Source organism: Manis pentadactyla, chromosome 8, assembly GCF_030020395.1.
Source record: "Manis pentadactyla isolate mManPen7 chromosome 8, mManPen7.hap1, whole genome shotgun sequence".
NCBI lineage: Eukaryota > Metazoa > Chordata > Mammalia > Pholidota > Manidae > Manis > Manis pentadactyla.
Genome location: NC_080026.1, coordinates 135,775,447 through 135,795,775, shown reverse-complemented (window position 1 = coordinate 135,795,775; position 20,329 = coordinate 135,775,447). Strand labels below are relative to the sequence as shown.

General features: G+C 44.8%; 1 protein-coding gene across 5 annotated transcripts in view; it reads right to left on the bottom strand.

Annotated features, from left to right (window-relative positions):
* DOCK1 (dedicator of cytokinesis 1) overlaps positions 1-20,329 on the bottom strand; it is a 480,397-nt gene that overhangs the window by 282,435 nt on the left and 177,633 nt on the right. For all 5 annotated transcript variants that reach the window (XM_057506476.1, XM_036899031.2, XM_057506478.1 and 2 more), the window contains exons 26-27: positions 3,202-3,329; positions 1,475-1,570 (exon numbers count right to left, since the gene is read on the bottom strand). In XM_057506476.1, coding sequence (XP_057362459.1) covers positions 1,475-1,570; positions 3,202-3,329 — 224 coding nt within the window. The remainder of the gene's footprint in view (positions 1-1,474; positions 1,571-3,201; positions 3,330-20,329) is intronic.

Below are 20,329 nucleotides of genomic sequence, written 5' to 3'. Positions count from 1 at the left end.
CTCCCCGCAACCCCGTGAGTCCCATCATGTCACTCCAGCCCCTAATCCAGCCCATTCCAATAGGGATCTTAGAAGAATGACAATAAACATGTCTCTACGTGCAGCCACTCGACATTCATTGCACATAAGGTGCTCTCACACTGCTACCCCGTGAGAACATTCCAGAGTGCCTGCAGCACAATCTAGAAAAGACAGGAACAGCAGCCCCCAAGGGTGCCTGCTCCAGGGGTCACGTGACCTGCGTCCTGCTCCGTGCGGCTCAAGTCTCCTCCCACCCATACAAAGGGGTTCAAGGTTACAGAAAAGAACAGCCATAATGAGGAACATAAAAACTGCTTTTATGGAAGAAAGGACGTCCACTGCAAATAAAACCAATTTATAAGAGAATCTTTTATTTCCTAATTTGTATATACCTAGTAATCCCAACCTGAATGAGATATACCTTCAAAAAGAAAACCTGAACATAACATGTACCCAAACTCTGAGGCACAAATTCAATTACTTTGCTGGACGGAAACATACTTAGCAGCAATCGTTCTGCTTCTGTGTGTCTCCCAAAATGTATCTGTTACTGTGACGTCGGCCACAGAAACCAAAGCCCAGGGCTACGTTCCCGCTTTGCCGTCTGAAGGAGACACATGGCACCATCCTTGCTCCACTCCCAGGAGACACAGAAGGAACTAAGGTCACACAAGAGAGACCAATGTGCCTAGAATGACTGTCAGTGAAAACTGCCACTGATTTTTAATTCTTTGATTAGGAAAGAGTTCTTTTTTTGAAAAGCCATCAACCAAATTTAAATGGCAACATGTACAAGATATGAAAGAACTTAAACAAGACCTACGTGTGCATTTTTTGCCTAAGAAACAAGCTTAAGAACACTGGGGGCAAGAAGGAGAGAGGCGTACTCTGGAAAGAACGCGCCATAATATAACACATGGAAGACTGTCTAAATTACTGTTAAAACCTTCTTAAACAACAAAATAACCCATACCATTTCAGGCCTCAACAATCTATGTATGAGACACATCTATAACGCATCAGAGCAGACAGTAAGAGAATACGGTAGCCAAGGTGCAGTACCTCAACTAGTTTTGAAGGTCATTCATAGAATTTCATTAATGACATCTTATATAAATCCGGAGAAGGAAACTACCTGGAGAATGAGAACGTAGAGGAAAGTACACAAGCTCTGTCAGAAATCATGAGAAAACTAGAACTAAATGCTTCTGACTCCAAAATGCTGGTGAATTTTGACACTTGCTTCTAGAATCGCTGGAAGTGAATATATTTTACACACCAGACTGTAAATAAATGCATGTCAACTGCTTGCTCTACTGTAGTAGAATAAGCTTAGTTTCAAAAGGCAGTTGGAAAAGGCCAGATGGATTTTCAGGCTTTAGAGTAAATGACATTCCCAGGAAAGATGCTCTCAGCCACAAATAAATACCCAAACATGTCTCTGAGCACTTACAATGAGTTCGGAATCCCGACCCATGGAAATGACGGTCCGGTTGACTGTCCGGAGGAGTTTCTCCATGATTATCTGGACGTGCCTCTGTGTTGGCCCCTGAGGAGGACACACCCATGAGAACCAATACCTAAGACAATCATTAACATGCAAGCTCTGGTGGCTGTCATTGAATCCATTTACCCTGTAAAGAATAAATCAATTATAACCCTTAAGGAGATGAAAAACGGTCCTTGTCAAAGACAAAGCCTTCACAAAGAAAATTCAAGGCGTCTTATTAATTATAGCCCATTAATGATAATTTGTTATATCATCATAGTAATTTAATTTAAGCAAACCTTAAAAATAAAAGCAAATCTGTTTAAACAATATAATGTTTATGATCCCTGATTAGCCCACCAATTAGTTTTCTAAAGACACTTGGCCATTTGAAAATGGAAGGCAGGCAGCTAACAACCGTAGATGACTCTGCATGTCCAATCCGAATAACACGGGGAACAATCATATGGCATAAAATGTTTAATATCATTTCAGCACACTATCTAAAATTCATAGTGCCGGAGAGTTCTCCATCAGGAAGAACTTGCTCTTTCATTTTGTTTGTAATGGGATTGTTGAGCCTTCCTCACGAACTGATAAACGTTTCGATATGCTCCCTGGGAGCTTCTGCACAAGGTCAAGGCAGGTACCACCTCCTTTGGGAGATCCTGCCATACAACCTCTTTACTCCCAACCTTTTCTTCACTCAGAAAAGGGAAGGCCCTGGAGCACTGATGAAGGCACCATCGCTGTGAACTCACTTAATCTGACCTTGTTCTTCCAAGTCACTAGCCAGACTGCGAGAATGAGCCAGAGCAGGAAGGGAGTGGCCAGGACAGGGGGGTGCGTGTGCTGATGGGGAAGGTGTCTGGGAGTCACGTGGGAGAGAGCTAAGAACAAAAGCCCTGCCAACTGGAAAACCCCGGTCCACCTGTCTACTACAAGAGGCACAGACGGACGAGGCCCTGGTGCTTTGTCAAACACACCTGGAGAGTCCATGAGGTGCAAGCACACGTGCACAGATAGATGTACACTCAGGGCATTTGGGGGATGGGAGGCTTTTCCATACATGCGTGCACCAAGTTTTGACTAAGAAAACAGGTCAATGCAATAAACATACACTTTAAAGACACAAAAGGAAACACTATTTTTTTCAAAAAAATTATGAAAGCACAGAAAAAAATTACCTGTAGGGAGAGGAACGTGGGGGAAAAGGTAGAGAGCTCTTCTCAAAACTCTCAGAAGCATCACTGACTTCTGAAAACAAAAAAACTACATGCATGTACTACTTTGATACAGTAAGAGCTGAAAGAAAGAATGAAGGTAATTAGCCTCCATTTATTTCCAATCTTACTACCAAAGCCTTTGTCTGACCTTAAGAATCAAAATCTAAGTCTTGGTCGGCATTTAGCTGAGAAGTCACAGGAAATCAACTTAAAAATTTTTTCAATGTGATAGAATACACACTGTATTATAATTATCATGCTTTATGCATAAATAAAAATAATTTAAGGGTGTGCTCTACAGAGAGAGGGAGGCAGGGAGGGAAGCTAACCGTTAAAATGAAGGCCATTTCTTTTTAAATGAATCAAATGTGCCTCTTTGTACGAGGAGGCTGGGGTTTACATGAATTATAGGACAACCTTCTTGCAGGGTCCTCTACGCAGCCTGCAAACACAGCCATTACTCACCACGTCCTTCCTGTACAGAACCTCCAGGATGTCACTGAGCAGGTGGCAGCAGGCCTCCAGGTCTTCCTGTCTCTCCAGATGGTACTTGAGCTGATCCGTCACCATAGGAAGCAGGATCTCTCTGCAGTCTGCAGGGGACATGGGGCTGCCAGTCAGCAGGAGACCCAAGATGCAACTCCCAGTTGCTGCAAGCTTGTTTACCTCACATGCCACTCTGTCTTCAAGCACTGTGACGTTTACTTTGCCCAGAATATGAAACTGACATCTAGAGAGGGTCAGGGTACTCGACTTGGAGGAAATCAGTTATACTGTTATGGAAATAACTTATACCCACACATGTGCACACATGTATGTGTATAACTCTATGTAAACATGCAATAATCCACCAACATATACATCTATGTTTGTTTATACACATATACCTATACATCACATAGTGTGTGCATAGATATAAGAACAAACACACGTTTAGGTTTTTAAGTAATTTTCTGTGCTCAACTATAAACTTACTGATTAGAAACTTCAAAAGAAACACTTGTTACAACAAAAATTGTTTGAAGTAGAGCTATTCTCATTTATTCCTAAGAGCGCCATTTATTCTTTCTATAGCCATATGCCTCCTAAAGGTTTCTGAGCTATGCCAGCTCATAACCTACTAATTATCCCACTTAATCTTTACTCACTTAGGGACAACTTTCTTCCCAGCTCACACATGCAAAGGGACAGTTTGCAGAGAGCTGGGAGCTCAAGCTCTGGAATGAGGTTTTCTGAGTTTGAATTCTGCTGGCTTCCTAGCAGGGTCATTTTGGACATCTAACACTACCGCTCTGAGCCTCAGTTTCCTCATCCCTAAATGGGCACAATGGCACTAGCTACTCACAGGCTTGAGGCACAATGTGCTCCTGCAAAGTGAAGCTTGAGGGCCTGGGCCTGGCACAGGTTAGATGCTCAGAACAGGGTACTTGCTCTTATACTGTGATGCAGACACTACTGAAAAGCCACAGCCTCTCTCTGGCCTCCCAGACACCTGAGCTAATGCACAGGCACGTGAGGGATGGAGCAATGGGGAACAATCTTGACATCGGAGGGGAGTCAGGGAGGCCCCCTTCAGGACACAATACCTACCCCAGGGGCAGGAGGAATAGGAGTTTCCCACATTGGGTGGGCCATCCAGAAAGAAACCCTATACACAAAGTCAGGGAGACAGGAGCATATGACATATTCACAGAGCCACATGCACAGTCCAGGAGAGTCGGGGAGAAGAGGGACAGAATGAGGCCAAGGGCAGGTGGGCTTCATCATGAACATGAAGGACAAGGGGGAAGGGGGTGGGGAGCTGTAACATGCTGATGTGGGGGAGAGATGTGATGACGTCAGAAGGCTAAAGGGATCCTCTAAGACTGAACAAGCAAGATGATGGATATGGGAGGTCAGTCAGCTACAACAGTCCAGGCAAGAAACAGTAAAGGCCTGACCTCCTGCCACAGTGGTGAGTTTTGAAAAAAGAGGCCTTGAACAAGAGCAAACTGGGGACAGGATGGACACAGAGCTCGGTGACAAACTGTTGATGAGGCTGGGGATAAAGGAGTCCAACATAACACCCAACTTCCTGTTGATGAGTGTATCATCCAAAGAACCTAATGATGCCATATAAGGAGAGGAAAGTTTGAAAAGAAGTGTATTTAAGGAAGGAGAAAAGGACTAGGGTCTGGTTTTAGACAAATTGAGTTTACGTTTCCCATTGGACACCCAAGTGGCCCCATCTAGTAGGCAAATGGAGAGAGGGTTCTAGACATTCCTGGCTTAGAAACACGGAGCAGAGAATCATCGGCCTGTAAACAGCAATAAAAGCCAATAATACTATCAATAGGGAGTGTGTAGAATGGGCAGGGAAAACCAAGGGCAGCAGCAGGACGCAGGTATTAGGACAGAGCATTGGGAGGACAGGAAGATGGAGTGAGGGGAGATGAGTGACATCACCCAGCCCTAAGGGAGGGCAGGCGGTCAGCGTGGCCAACCGGCAGCAGGCCAGGAAGAACAGGACAGCCTCGGAAGGCGGCCGTTTCAGGCACACAGACTCCTTCCCAAGGAAGGTCCCTGGAGGGGTGGAGGAGAGACAAGACAAGGGAAACCGAGAGGGCAGACACGGCGTGTCGGGCACAGCCAGGAACGAAGGGACGCTGGGACAGAGGATCAAAGCATGTCTGGGTTTTCATTTGTGTTTTTAGACAGGAGCAGAGAAAAAGACATTCAGAAAATTAAAGAACAATAAGGAGACAGATACCAATGAGATTCAAGATGAAATGTAATTACTAATTGTCTCCTCCAGCTGGGAAATCCCATTTAACGCCAGCGTCATCCACCCTCCAACATGAACACTCTGTTTACAATTCCAGCTCTGGGTTGTGAATCTAGCCCAGTCACTGCCATTTCCTTTAAAATGCAGAGCATGAGAGAGAAGACAACAGAGTTCTGAAACATCAAATACACTTAGCTTGTTTTCAGGATTTCACATTTTAGGATGTACGTTAATGACACATAAAAGCATGGTTTGCATTAATGTTTCCTGGGGGCTCTTTTAATATAAGAAAAGAAAATGAACATGCAACACGGGAATGGTTCCTGCCAGTATGTGGAGACCCGATTCGAAGACTTTCCCTAGGGCCATGCAGTAATAAATGCGGGCTGCGGGGGTGCAGACGGGGAGCAATGAGGATGCAGAAATTGCACAAGCCCTTCTGCTCCACTGTCTTCCCAGGGGGCTACACGGAGGATGCTCTTTCTAAGACTTTTTCAAATTCCATTTTAATTTATTCCCTGGAAAATGACTGATAGTAACTCCATTTTTCTAAGAAGTTTTGTCCAAAGAACATATGATTATATGTTGACTTCATGATAACAGTAATCAATGCATGATTAGTAATCACGCAGAAGTAACGCATGAGAAGCTAAAGAGCTCCACACCCCCCGGGGCAGAGGCCAGGCCAGCCTCACTGGCTGTGATACCGGAAGCTGCAGGAGGTCAGAGAGCAAGAGTGTGGAGAAGGTCGGTCCTGCGCCAACCAGGGTGGTCCCTCCGTATCTGTGCTCCTGGATGACAGGGGCCCTCACACCATTCTCTTATCTTCTCACCCAAGTCTCTCTGCGATGTCAGTGCAAACCAGGCCCCTGTGGACAGTATGTCTCCAAATGCCACAGCCCCTCACATGCATGCGTGAAGCAGTCCAAAGGACAAACAGGTGTCAGAGAAGCTGACCAAGGACGAAGCCAGGTCAAGGGAAATGCTCCAAGAAAATGACCTCATGGCAGTGAATGCAGCCCGAAAATGCATCTGTCCAAAATGCTCACCACAGAATACATGAATTCCACAAGCGTCCCCACAGCCCAATGTCTTTCCTATAGAATGCCAGTATTCACAAATGCCATATGCCCCCCACAGCTCCTGCCTTGATGACCTCAACCACAACATAAGCGTGTGTAGGGGCTACACTCGGAACTCCTAGACCCAACAGGCTGGGAGGTCCCACGGAAAACCTGCCCAAGTCCAGCCCTGCCTGCAAGCCATTGGCGATCCCTGGCAGGACAGGGTGAGTCCTGTAAACACACAGTCCCGTGCGGCCAACCTCAACAGGGAGCCAGCCTTTGGCCATCCCGCTCCACCTGTCCATCCCTATTGCTGCCACCATTACGGAGACAAGTCCAGTTTCCAAGACATCACAGAGGGAGACGTTAGAGCCACAACACCTGAGCAGGTAAAGAAAGACCCTAACAATATGAATAAACAAAGAAAATGACACATGCGCTTGGCAAAGCTATGTTCAAAAACAAGAGGACAAAGGCCTAATGGGCTGGCCAGGCCAGGGTGGGAGGAGGGGTAGAAATCAGAGGTCCATGGTTCTGAACTCAGAGATGGCAGAAATGGCCCTCTGGCTCTGGTACCCACATGCCCTGGCCAAAATCCATCCCTTACTGCCCCATTTATCTGCCATTGATGGACAGGCAGTCCTGGACCTCATGGATCCCCGAGGTAACTGAGTATGTTAGTGGCATTTGTCACCATCACTCCAGGGTGAAGAGGTGATGGCTGTCCTGTTATCTTCAGCAGGAACAGACCGTCAACCACCTTTGGCAGAACACCCACCATCCCGGGGCCCAGCCCAGGGGACTGTGTTAGCTTCATCTGTTTGTTATCCAGCCTCTCTTGATGAGAAACAACAAAACTTCATGCCCTTTGGTCACATTTAAAGATGTTCCATTCTTTTAGCCCTTTGAGAACATCAAAACCCAATGTTATGATCTTTCAGAGGGGCCCATATCCACGATTGGGTGTGTCACTATCCACAGGAGAACCGCATCACCCTCCGCACACAGAGCAGGTCAAGACAAAGCAGGAAGTGGGGATAAGCGCCAGCGCTCCGGCCCCTGACCACATGTGAACCATGGGACCAGAGCACCAGAGAGGGGCAGCCAGGTTCTCGGCCCACACTGAGTGCACCAGGCATCCCGAGGTGACCGAGGACAGATGTCACAGGGTGGCAGCACTTTTCAGAAACACACCCCAGGCACCCACGGGAAGAAAGGTGAGGCCCCAGAGTGCAGCAGAGGCTGGGAGGCCCAAAGCTGGAGAAAGCAATGGGCCAACTTTATGGTGCCCCCTATCCGCAGAACCCACACAGCCCAGCAGCAGACCTGGGCGGAGGGCAGGTCTCGGACGTCTGGTTCTCAGAGCACCGCCAATTGCGATTGGTTGTATTGTATCTGTGTCTCCTTATTGGAATGTGATCCCCAGGAGGGCAGAGGCTTTGACTCATCAGTGGGAAGAGACCTCACACATGAACTAGACCTGATGGTGTGTGTATGTGTGCATGTGTGAGTGATGTGTATGTGTGTGCATGCACACACAGCTACTCAGTGTGGAGAACAGCTCTCTTCTGAGCAGGGCAGTTGCCACATATTTACTTCTGTCCACAGTGGTTTTCATCTGTGAACCCCAGCGCTTTGCTCCCGTGCAGTGGTGAGGAGGGACCTTCAGTCTAAAGCTGTCCCATCCTTGGAAGACATCAGAGGGACAAAGGAATCCATCCTCACACGATCCGTCCCACCTTTCAATGCGCCCGTGTCACTGGATGGTGTCCAAGCCAGCCCACACGGAGTGTGCATGCACATGTGAGCATGCAGTGCTGCTCTGGGCTCACGTGCAGTGATGGGGCAGAGAATCAAATCATGACGTCTGCAGGGAAAAGCAGGCCTGCCCACCCCGACACACTGCCCTCTGCAAAGCCAGCTATCACAAGCTTCTCAAACCTCATTTTCTAAAGGGCATCTCTTCCCCTGCATCTCAGTCTACTTCCAGTTGCTCCAACTGGCTCAGCACACATTTTAAATACCACTGAAGTCCCTCAGATTTTACTGTAAGTCAGGACAAAATATCAAGAGCACAGAAGGTACACCCCACTCACTCACCCCCCAACACACATATACTCTCTCTCTCTCTCACCCACCCACACACACCCACACCCACACACATACATGCCTTCGATGTACTACTGTAAAGCATCAGATGGCGTCTCTGGCAGCCAAAGAGGAGGAATGTCCAGTCACATTCTGAATGTCCCACCTCGGTCTCCTGACTACCCTTCCCCATGAACAGAATTTATTGCTGTATCATGATTTTTTGCCAATAACTCCAGTAGGTTCAAAATAGGCAGCCTGGGAAGCAGACAATTCCCCAAACCCAACAAACAAATAACACTTATATTTCATCTGGAAAATGCATTTTAAATAAACCACCCACTGATACCCACTTGAAAAACAGCTACAGCAAATACTTGACTAGACGTCTAGGAACCTGGGTCACTCTCTGATTCTGGGAGAGCCTCTGCCTCCGATTAAGGTTCAGTTTACCCACACACATAAGGACATAATAAAATCCACGCAGCTCACACTTTGCTCTGGATCTTGAACAAGTTACTTGAACTCTCTAAGCCTTAATTTTCTGATCTGAAAAATGGGGAGGCTGCTGTTTACCTCTCAGGTTTACTGTGGGAATGAGATGATATAATGTATGTAATTCGTCGAACAGTGAACATTCAATAAATGGGGGCTGTCAATAATCATAAGAGGAATAATATCATTATACAAAATTAGCCTATTCAACAAAAAGTACACAAAGAAAACCAATGCCTGAGAGCTGAGGTCCAAGAGGAGAGTCGGCGGCCACCTGCCATGCAGCTGGGGCCACTGAGGAACGGAATTTTCTATTTTGGTAAATTTTAGGTAATGTAAACTTAAATTCAATTACTAGAAACAACTATTTGGAACAAACGAACAATTTAGGTATGTGAATCTACTTTTCAATGGTAAAAAATACAGTATCTGTAAAGAAAATTTAGCATGCAAATTGAGATGCACTATAAACATTAAAAAAATCAGATTTCAGAGCTAAAAGGGTAAAAAAAGAATGTGAAGCCATGTCATTAGTAATACATAGTCTAAAGTCATATTAAGATGATATTTTAGATAAAATACATTATCAAAATTAATTTCACCCATTGCACTGTCCCTTTTTTTTTTTTTTTTGCTATGGACTCTAGAAAATTATAAATTATACCTATGGCTCATGTTCTATTTCTGTTGGACAATACAGTCTCAGAGTGTGCTAGGAAGCAGATGTTAAAGACATCCTGTGCAATTTCTCATTTTAATGAATTGGTGCCCATCACTGGAAGGAGAATCAAGGCCACATGTTGTACCCATCAGACTTCTCATCACATGTATATAGCTGCAGGACTTATCAGTGCCTGTTAGTCTGAGTTGAGGCACGGATAAACCCATGAAGAAGCCAGAATTAGCTAGCGTAATTGCCTGGGTTTTCCCAATGGTGTACAGGAGGGAATGCAGTCAGACTAGCTCACACAGCCAGGAAGGAGCAGGCAACCTGGAGGGCTCAGACTCTGTGCACATCAGCCAGGATCAGAGGTCATGCAGCACGCCAGCCACCCTTCCACAACCCTCTTCCCAGAGTCATCTGCTATGTTACAGACAGCAATGATTCGACATCTGTTCATCCTCAGCTGCACTGGCTGAAGCCATGATGATTAATGCTCTGGTAATGGGCACAGAGTAAAAATATTAATCTTTATAAAAGGTATTCCACAGGCATCATCAGCTTATAAATGTCCAAGCAGAATGCCCATCTATAAGCCCGTAACAGCTCTATATTAAAGCAAGATGCAAATAGAGAATGAATTTTTCCATTTAAAAAATTCATTTTATGAACACTGAGTAATGCGCTTCTTAATTTTTAGTTTGGTCACATTAAACAAATGATCCATAAAGTGCATGTAATAACCTTGAGCCTGTTACACAGAAGTGAGATCCAGATTAACACTTTTAATGAGAATTAAACAGTAAGAGCCATATCAGTGGGGGATGTTTGCTATTCATTTTTTATAGACAATCATCTTATTTTTCAACCATCTAAAAATTGTACTCACATGATTCAGTTTGTTCAAATGACTTTCTCCCTCCACACAAGTCTTCAAAAAACAGAAATGCCAATAAAAGAGCCAGGAGTGGAAGGGGAAGGGGGCACAGGAGCCATCTACTTAGGTCCAAATTTTACATACACAGCACCAGGAGCCAGAGTGTGGGGACTGCACCACTGAGCAGTCCCCAGAATTAGATGCCTGATCCTAAGGCCAGAGCTCCTTGGAGTAAATGGTCCATGAATATGCAGCACACACATGTAAATATGTATGACCCAGGTATATTTACATGTCAAATGCAAATTAAAATTTTCCAAGAATATTAATACAAGAAGTCATGGTGTTAGCAGTGCCAGGAGAGTGATTTCACACTGAGTGACCCAAGCCAAATGTCATTTTTCCTTCCTAGACTTTAGTTTCTTTACCTGTGAAGTGGAGTAAATACAACAGCCCTCCACCGTGTTTCTATTCCTACCAACTGGTAACATCTTTGCAAGTATTCTGGTCAGAACATCCTCAGCACCACTTAGCTTGAGTGCTGAAGGGATCAGAAATAAGACAATCTACATGTTAGTCTTCCACACCCAGAATCACAGAATTTTAATTGAGAGGGTGACAGAGTAATTAAAACAATCTTGGAAATTGTAAGGAAAACATGGCAGGGTACAGAGTGCCCAAGAACAGGAAAAATAAGCTCTGGTCAAAGATACCGTCTAGGTGAAACCACTGAACCTAGTGAAAACTGTGTCACCTTTTGGAAGAAGGGAGCAGGGTGGCAATATTTTGTATCCTTTAGAGAAGCATTAACAGTAAGATTTAGATGTTTGTTAATACTGTAGTAATAAATAATTTATCGGAAGAAAGAAATGAGAGAACAAATGGAGAAAAATTTCAAATGAGTCCCTTTTATACAGATGAAAAAATTAAAAAGACTCAAGTAAGATGCCAGGGAAGATGGTGTGGTTAGTTCTGGTCAGGCCAGGAATCTGGTCAGGCTGCAGGACTTATCAGTGCCCTGTAGTTGGATGGAAGGTTGTATTAGGGTGATAGCTTAGTAAATTCAGAAGGAGTTCTACAGCTCTGCCAGTACTTGGGCAGAATCTTGCCATGTGGAGGATGAGAAAACAGAGAATACACAAGGCTGGGCAGTAGTGTGTATTCTTTTACCAGAAGAGTGAAGGTAGGCAAGAACACAGGTCTTGGTCAGTGTGTCCCAGCATCCTCCTCTCCCACTTGCCCTGACAATGAAATGTGTATGTTAAAAACCATGTCAAAATCGTATGGTCTGGTCCACTCCATTTTGGTGGAAAAGCCTATAAACTCATGGAGAGGTTTATGCAACATAAAAAAAATGGGATCTTGAGGGAGAAGTGCAGGCTGAAACTGTAGGCTGAATTTGGGCCCCTCCAACTATCCTAGGCAAGTTATTGTAGGTAACATATCATGCAAGTAAAAAGCTAATAAGCTCATAGGACCAATAAGGAATCATGAACTGGGAAGACTCAGAGACTTGCTGTCCTGGTGTTTTGTGTGAGCATGACTATACATGGGACAGCCAAGGCGGCCTCTTCTAAGATTGCTGTTCCTGCTCCCAACATCAAGCAACAGGGACAGGAGCCCTCCTTGGAGTGAGTGAAAAACACTGAGTCAACAGATTATGATAAAGGTTATATTAGCCACACTGCCAATTTGATCACAGGTAAGAGTCCCCACACAGAAGGAGAAAAGCTAAGAAAATTCCATGAGCACATAAGTATAACATTACACAGTTTATTTATGCTTAATTTATTTATTCATATTTTTGTATTTTGTATTGTTCTATATGGCACTGGAGGTGAATTCAGTTTTCAGGACGCGTTACTGCTATGCTGGTTGTGAAACAGTTCAAGAGTGGGTGATGGGTTTGTAAAGACAACCGCTTGATCAGCACCATGGTGGTGGACAGCTCCCTGTGGGCGATCATAAGTACAGACTAGGACTTGTTCCTTAACTTCTGAGTTCTTATCTGGAAATGAAGATAATTACTCTTTTCCAATTATACATTTTTAGGCTGATGGCTCTGAAGCCTCTCAGAAGAATAAAACTTGCTAGCCAACAGTCCTGAGCACATGGTAGGTGCTCAACAAATCATAATGAAATTGAAATGGATGTAATTGAGAAACTGAAATTGAGTTCACCCTCCTAGATTCAATAAGCCATTTCTAAAGGGATGCACTGCTTTAACAAACGGTTTTTTTCAAAATCACATATAATGGAAAAAGATGTATAGAATGAAGGATGAAAAAGGTACAGTATTTCACAGATAAAGATTAAAATTTTCTCAAGGCATGAAAAAAATAGAAGAGAAAATGGTATTCCTATTCCACCATGATTTTAAAGAATTTCTCTCTGGGAGTTCACAGCTGGTAATGTTCATTAGAAGTCATCAGTGCAACTTTCTTACTAAAGTATTCCAGAATGCTATATGGGTGGTACATTAAGTGACTGTGGCACAAGATGGTCCCAACCCCTTTTTCTTTCTGTACACATCCATCAAGTTAACAAAACCACTAAAGAGCAGCTCAGAGTTTAAGATCCCTTTCAATAAAGGGAAATATCTATTTTCCACAGTGGAGAAGCTCAAGAGATTTTATTTTGACTTGTTTATGGATCAAAGCATTAAGAAGGTATGTTTTATTACAGGTCTATATTAAACGCAAAGCTTTTCTTTCTGTGATTTAAAACACGAGAAGTTGACTAATAGGGTAATTTTAAGAGATACAAATTTTCTACCCTGGGTCTAATACAATGAAAACACTCTGAAAACCTGACTGTATTTTCTAATTGCTAGTCCCAATAGGTATCTGGGCCTTTGTCCTCAGATTGCAAAGGGCTACTGGAACTAATGTTTCCACCACTAAAAAGGAGAGTTTTACTCGGCTTGATAACTGGAAGAATCGTCCACCTTGAGAATAAGAATGAGGAAAATAATGAAAGCTTTCTGGGCCTCCATTTCTAAGAAGCTCGGCATTGTTCAAAAATGAAACACAAATGAAGCTTTATGATGAACACGGCCTTAAAGGAGCCTGTTTGCTCCACTGAAAGAAACAGCCACGGGAATGGCCAGGGAATGAGGGAACGGCACATTTCCCATTTCTCTGATTCCCAGATTCCACCCATCAAGAGGAACAAACACACAAATGGGTGCCAGTGAATAGTAATTCCCTAAGAATATTAAACTGCTGTTGAAGTCATACAGGGACTGTCTTGCCATCGGATTTTCAAATCTTACCCTATCCTCCAAAAACAACCTTAAGACACACTGATAAGTATGTAGAAGCTATAAAGAAATTGGTGGATTTCTTTGGTGAATTCGAATATGAGAATATGGAAAGGCAAAGAAGTGATCCAGCGCTCACTGGGATGTGCCTCCAAGGTCTCAGTTGAGAACCGAAGTGGAAAGGCGCCCCCTGTGGGGAAGAGCATGTGTTGCCTGAGGTCTCCCTGCTTAACTCAAAGGTGTCCTGCAAGTATGTCCCCTGCTCTTGACTAAGGTGAAATCAATGCTATCCCAGGTTGATTTCTTTTATCCCAGTATCAATAACATTAATGTAAAACATTTTTGTGGGCATACATCCTAAGCCTGGGTGTCCCAGTGTTTACATAAATTTAATTACATTGAAACGTTTCATTTCTGTAATAGGATTTAAGCTTTAATTTCCACAGCTTTTGTCAGATACATGGGCAACAACAGAATCACATGGGAACGAAGCGACAAATGCACAAATTACGAAGCTTGGACCTTTCTGTCTCTTTGTATCTTGCTTTGAAAATCTGCTCACTCCACACTACAGATTGTATGCAAGAGTCATCTTTTTGTGAAGCACATAATCTATTTAACCAGCTTTCAAGTAGTCAAGTCACATCGCGAGGCAACGCTTGGAAGCCATTACGGCCCATTCATGGGCTCTCGCGCACAGCATGCTAACAAGGAGAAGGCCCTTCACCTCAGCACGGGAGCAGAAGCAGGAACATCAAGGTGGATTCAAGATGCCAGCCTGAGGACCAGTCCATCTGCATATTCTCCCTTTTCTGAAACAGTGTAATTCACGCTACGAATACCATCATAATTTTGCAGAGACATCCTAATGAAATGCTAGAATGGCTGGGACTGGCTTCCAAATATCTGGGGGAGGAGCACAGGAATAAAAACAGGATTGACCAGGACTTGGTAGCTTCTGAAGCCCAGCAAGGGATACAAAGATGTTGGCTACTCTCTCTTCCCTTCATTTTCTGTATGTTCAAAATTTTCCACAATTTTAACAAAAGGCTATCTGTCCTCCTCCAATTTGTATTTCCACAAAACTGAAGGACAATTAAATCAGAAGCCAAAAGAAGATAACCTTAATCTTATAAAACTGCTCACAGATGAACCTCTGGGTCTCGGCTCCCTCACTGGTCCTTCTCAGCCCCCTCTCCTTATGTCGCTCCTCCTCAGAGGCAACAACGCTTCCCTTCCCCAAGATCAATACATTCAAAGCCAAGACTGGGAAAGATAGACAGGCCCCCGTGGGAGCACAAAACCTTTCCTCCTTTAGATCAAGTGAACTACTTATATATGTAGCTGGTCACGCTGCCTTCTCTGCGCTGCTCCCTGGGGAAAGAAAAGCTGGACTTGGGCAACCCTGTCATTTTTGTTCACGCAATACATATGCATCACGCGCCTGCCTCAGAGTCAGGCACCGTTCCAGGCCCCAGCGATAGAGAAGGTGAACAGCAGGGCCATGCTCGGGGAGCTGTCATCCTAGGGAGGGACCACAGAAAATAAACAAGTCAAGAGGTAATGCTCTGCAGTGACTTCACTGTGGGGAGCGGCAGGAACAGCCATGGGCAGCGTGTGGGTTACTTTATGCAGGGCGACCGGACAGCCTCTCAGGTAAGCCATTCATCACCTGGTCTCTCTACTGTCTTTCAGCTCAGGTGTGACATGATAATTACCCTCTCCAATGAGGGCAAGATCTAATTTGCCACTTCTCTACTAAATCCTCCACAAAAATGAGGGCTATGGCTAACATTTACTGAATGTGCACTAAATGCTGATCCAAGCCCCAGTACTTACTATACATACACTAATCTTCAAACTGTAAGAGGTCGGCAACAAGGAAGGGCGGCCGAGGGACATGGAGCCAGAAAGACACCTTATCCAAGGTCACTCAGTCAGCAGGTAATAGAGGGGCCACTTGAACACGGGTAATCTGATCATAAAGCCGCACACGCTCTCAATCCTCTTGTGTAGAGCCTGCCCTCATCACAGAAAGGCTTCAGAAATACTTTGTTATTATTGCAGAAGTGAAACATTCGTAGGAGAAAACCAATCATTCATTTTTTTTTTCAATCAAAGGAAAGGGAGAGAGGCATAAACTTAGAGAAGAGGCGGGTGGCTGACACACAGCCATGTGCTATGGGCTGTCAGAAGTCTCCACGGCCTGGTACCCTGGGCTTTATCAGCAGCAGACATCTGATACGGCCAGGTCCACCTGCAGCTTCTGAACACCCTTCTGGAGAGCCCTACATTATGAGCTCTGTCTCCCCATATGAAGCCAGAACTCAAGTCCACAGCCACCCCTGCAACTATGATGCCAACTATGTCCCAGGTCCCGCCCATGCGGCAAGTGGAAATGAGCAGTGGTGGCAGCAGCACTCTGTGAAGAACTCCCGTTCGCTTTGGACCAGAGTGGATGACGTCGAGGCAGCAGGAGCTACACGGTCGTGACTCAGAAGGAGCATTGCAGAGGGTACACCTGTGAGCAGAGGGCGGCAGTGACCTGCTGTGGTGTCCACACCAGCTGGGGCCAGACAAACGTGACCCTATTTGCAAAGAAGACACATCTCCTGTTGCAGCCCAACAAACTCAGCTGGGTGCGTTCTCAGTTTCCGTGTCCTTTAAGAGGAACAGAAGAGGAGCAACAGGGAAAACAAGGCTGGAACAACCAGGACCTTGGCCTCTAGGAGCGAAACCTGGCATGGGAAGCTTTTCTACAGAGCAATCCAGCCTCAGTGTCCACTGCCAGCCCTGCTACAGAGATCAGGTCGTCATTCCCACTGATGTGAGACTCTTAAAACCATGGAATCCATTTGATCCTGGGAGGAGATGGAAAGAAATGCTTTAGAGCAAAGCGACTAAGCAAGCCTCTTCCATCGCTGAGGCAACACACAGGCTGATCAGCCAAGGCTGGCCCCAGAACTCCCTGCAGGACCCTGAGGAGCCGCACAGCAACGCATGTCCACAGGACAATGTGTACTACGGGCTAGCACCTTCCGTAGCTGGAGCAGCTAATTCCAGTCACATCAAGATCTAAAACCTGGACATGTGGGGAATCAGTCTGGCTGATTCCAGTGGGATCCAGAAAGAGGACACAGACAGCTACATCTTTTACAAATTAACAAGAAATGGAATAAAGCAACGGCCATGATATCTCATCAGAAAATGGTTTGGCTTTAAATATTTATACCAAATGTGGCACAGACTATTTTGCAAAAGTAATGACATCTTCTTTGTAAGAACACACCAACTGGAAGATTTCCACTGGTAAGTCTTTCCTGACAAGGACAGTAAGACAGCCGTGGCTGCGTTGAAGACACAGGGAGCTTGCAGATGAGAAAAACCAGGGCTGTCTTTGCTATCCTCACCCAGAGTCTTAAATCTCAAAGCCTGGAAGTGGGGCCATTTTCACATTAGACAGCACATCCTGCCATGCTTCCACCCAGCCAGTGGGCATTCGGAAGCATATCTGGGCTGCCAATTATGGCTTAGACAACTTCTACCGATCAGGAAATTCTGAAGCTCCTTGTAAGACATGAAGCCCCAGGCTAATCTTGGCTCCTTTAGTGTACAGTAATGTGGGCCTCACATATTTCATACAACCGCATTTACTATGTTGGGTACAACTTGCTATGAAGATTAAATTCCTAACTGTACTTAAAAAGATACCAAGTTAATAATTCCTCTAGCCTGGTAACTCTTCTTAAGCAAGAGGAGAGTTCCACATTATGAGCTCTTGTTAAGCAAAGCTAAGAATTTACTTGCCTGCTGCAAACTTCCAAAGCAGGACTGGAGGCAGTCTGTGAGAAAAGAGTCACAGGGCAAGAGTAAAAAACAGAAACGGGGCACATTAAGCAGAAGAAAATCACAGAACCACAATCACATAGGCCAACACAATTGCCAAAAATAAGTAGTAAGTCTCCTATCAAGCTTTGTACTAGCTAAAAAAATAGAGCAAGTTTATATAGAAGGAAACTTTTCCTTGAAATGTATACTAAAAGAATTTTTAGTTTAAATGTTCTTAATGGAGCCTCTCGTCTTTAGGGTCCTGATTCAAAGAGAGGTGACTGGTAGGTGGAACAAAGTTTTGCAATAGCAATTTTAAAATACATGTAAATGAGTCCTCAAGAAAGTCTTCCCTAAGGAGAACCAAGATGGCAGTGTGAGTAGAGCAGCGGAAATCTCCTCCCAAAACCATATATATTTTTGAAAATACAACAGATACAACTAATCCTAAAAGAGAGACCAGAAGACACAGGACAACAGCCAGACCACATCCACACCTGCGAGAACCCAGCGCCTCGTGAAGGGGGGTAAGATACAAGCCGCGGTCCAGCGGGACCCAAGTGCCCCTCACCCCAGCTCCCGGTGGGAGGAGAGGAGTCGGAGCAGGAGGGGGAGGGAGCCCAGGACTGCTGAACACCCAGCCCCCGCCATCCCCACTGGAGTGCAGACACAGTGCATGCGTGGGGTGCTGGAAATAGGGAAACAGGGCAGTAAGACCTGTGAGCGGGTCTCCACAGCCGGCGCCCCAGGGACAAAGAAAAGCAAGTGCTTTTTGAAAGTCTTAAAGGGACAGGGACCCCATAGCTGGACGGAAGCGTCCAGGGACACTTAGCCCAGCAGCTGGGAATCCCGGGGAACTTCAAACGCCCGAACCCCCGCAGCACAGCTCGGAGGCTCCTCACCGCAATAAACAGCCTCCCTCCTGTTCCCCCTCTGACGCAGCTCCGCCATATTGGAGCAGCAGCCCGAGCCAGGCCATGCCCACAGCAACTGCAGAGCTAAACAAACTCCACAGCGGCCGGGCAAGATCAGAGGCCCTGTCTGCACGCAGCTGCCCAGCACAAGGCGCTAGAGGCCACTGTTCTCCCAGGAGAGGAGGGCCACAAACTGGCAAGAAGGGACTTTCTCTTACCCAACACACGTGCCAGCTCCCCACAAATATATCTATCGCCATGAAAAGGCAGAAGAAATTGATACAGACCAAGATCACAGAGGCAAACCCTGAGAAGGTGACAGACCTAACCAGCCTTCCTGAAAAAGAATTAAAAATAAAGCTCATAACCACACTGATGGAGCTGCAGAGAAATATGCAAGAGCTAAGGGATGATGTCTGGAAGGAGATTACAGAAATGAAACAATCTCTGGAAGGGTTTATAAGCAGAATGGATAAGATGCAAGAGGCCATTGATGGAACAGAAACCAGAGAACAGGAACGCATAGAAGCTGACATAGAGAGAAATAAAAGGATCTCCAGGAATGAAACAATATTAAGAGAACTGTGTGACCAATCCAAAAGGAACAATATCTGCATTACAGGGGTACCAGAAGAAGAAGAGAGAGGAAAAGGGATAGAAAGTGCATTTGAAGAAATAATTGCTGAAAACTTCCTCAAACTGGGGGAGGAAATAATCGATCAGACCACGGAAGTACACAGAACTCCCAACAGAAGGGACCCAAGGAGGACAACACCAAGACACATAATAATTAAAATGGCAAAGGTCAAGGACAAGGAAAGAGTTTTAAAGGCAGCTAGAGAGAAAAAGGTCACCTACAAAGGAAAACCCATCAGGCTAACATCAGACTTCTCAACAGAAACCCTACAGGCCAGAAGAGAATGGCATGATATATTTAATACAATGAAACAGAAGGGCCTTGAACCAAGGATACTGTATCCAGCACGACTATCATTTAAATATGATGGTGGGATTAAATGATTCCCAGACAAGCAAAAGTTGAGGGAATTTGCCTCCCACAAACCACCTCAACAGGGTATTTTAGAGGGACTGCTCTAGATGGGAGCACTTGTAAGGCTAAACAAATGTCACCAGAGAAAATAAAATCACAGCAAAGAAAGCAGACCAACCAAATACTCACTAAAGGCAAAAAATAAAATCAACTACCCACAAAAGCAGTTAAAGGAAGCACAAAAGAGCACAGAATAAAACAACCAACATATAAAGAACAGAGGAGGAGGAATAAGAAGGGAGAAGAATAAAGAATGACCAGACAGTGTTTAAAATAGCTCAATAAGTGAGTTAAGTTAGACAGTAAAATACTAAAGAAGCTAACCTTGAACCTTTGGCAACCACGAACCTAAGCCTGCAATGGCAATAAGTACATATCTTTCAATAATCACCCTACATGTAAATGGACTGAATGCACCAATCAAAAGACACAGAATAATAGAATGGATAAAAAAGCAAGACCCATCTATATGCTGCTTACAAGAGACTCACCTCAAACCCAAAGACTATAGGAACAAAGAAAGACTGAAGGAACAAAACAGCAGCAGAATCATAGAACCTAAGAATGGACTAACAGTTACCAAAGGAAA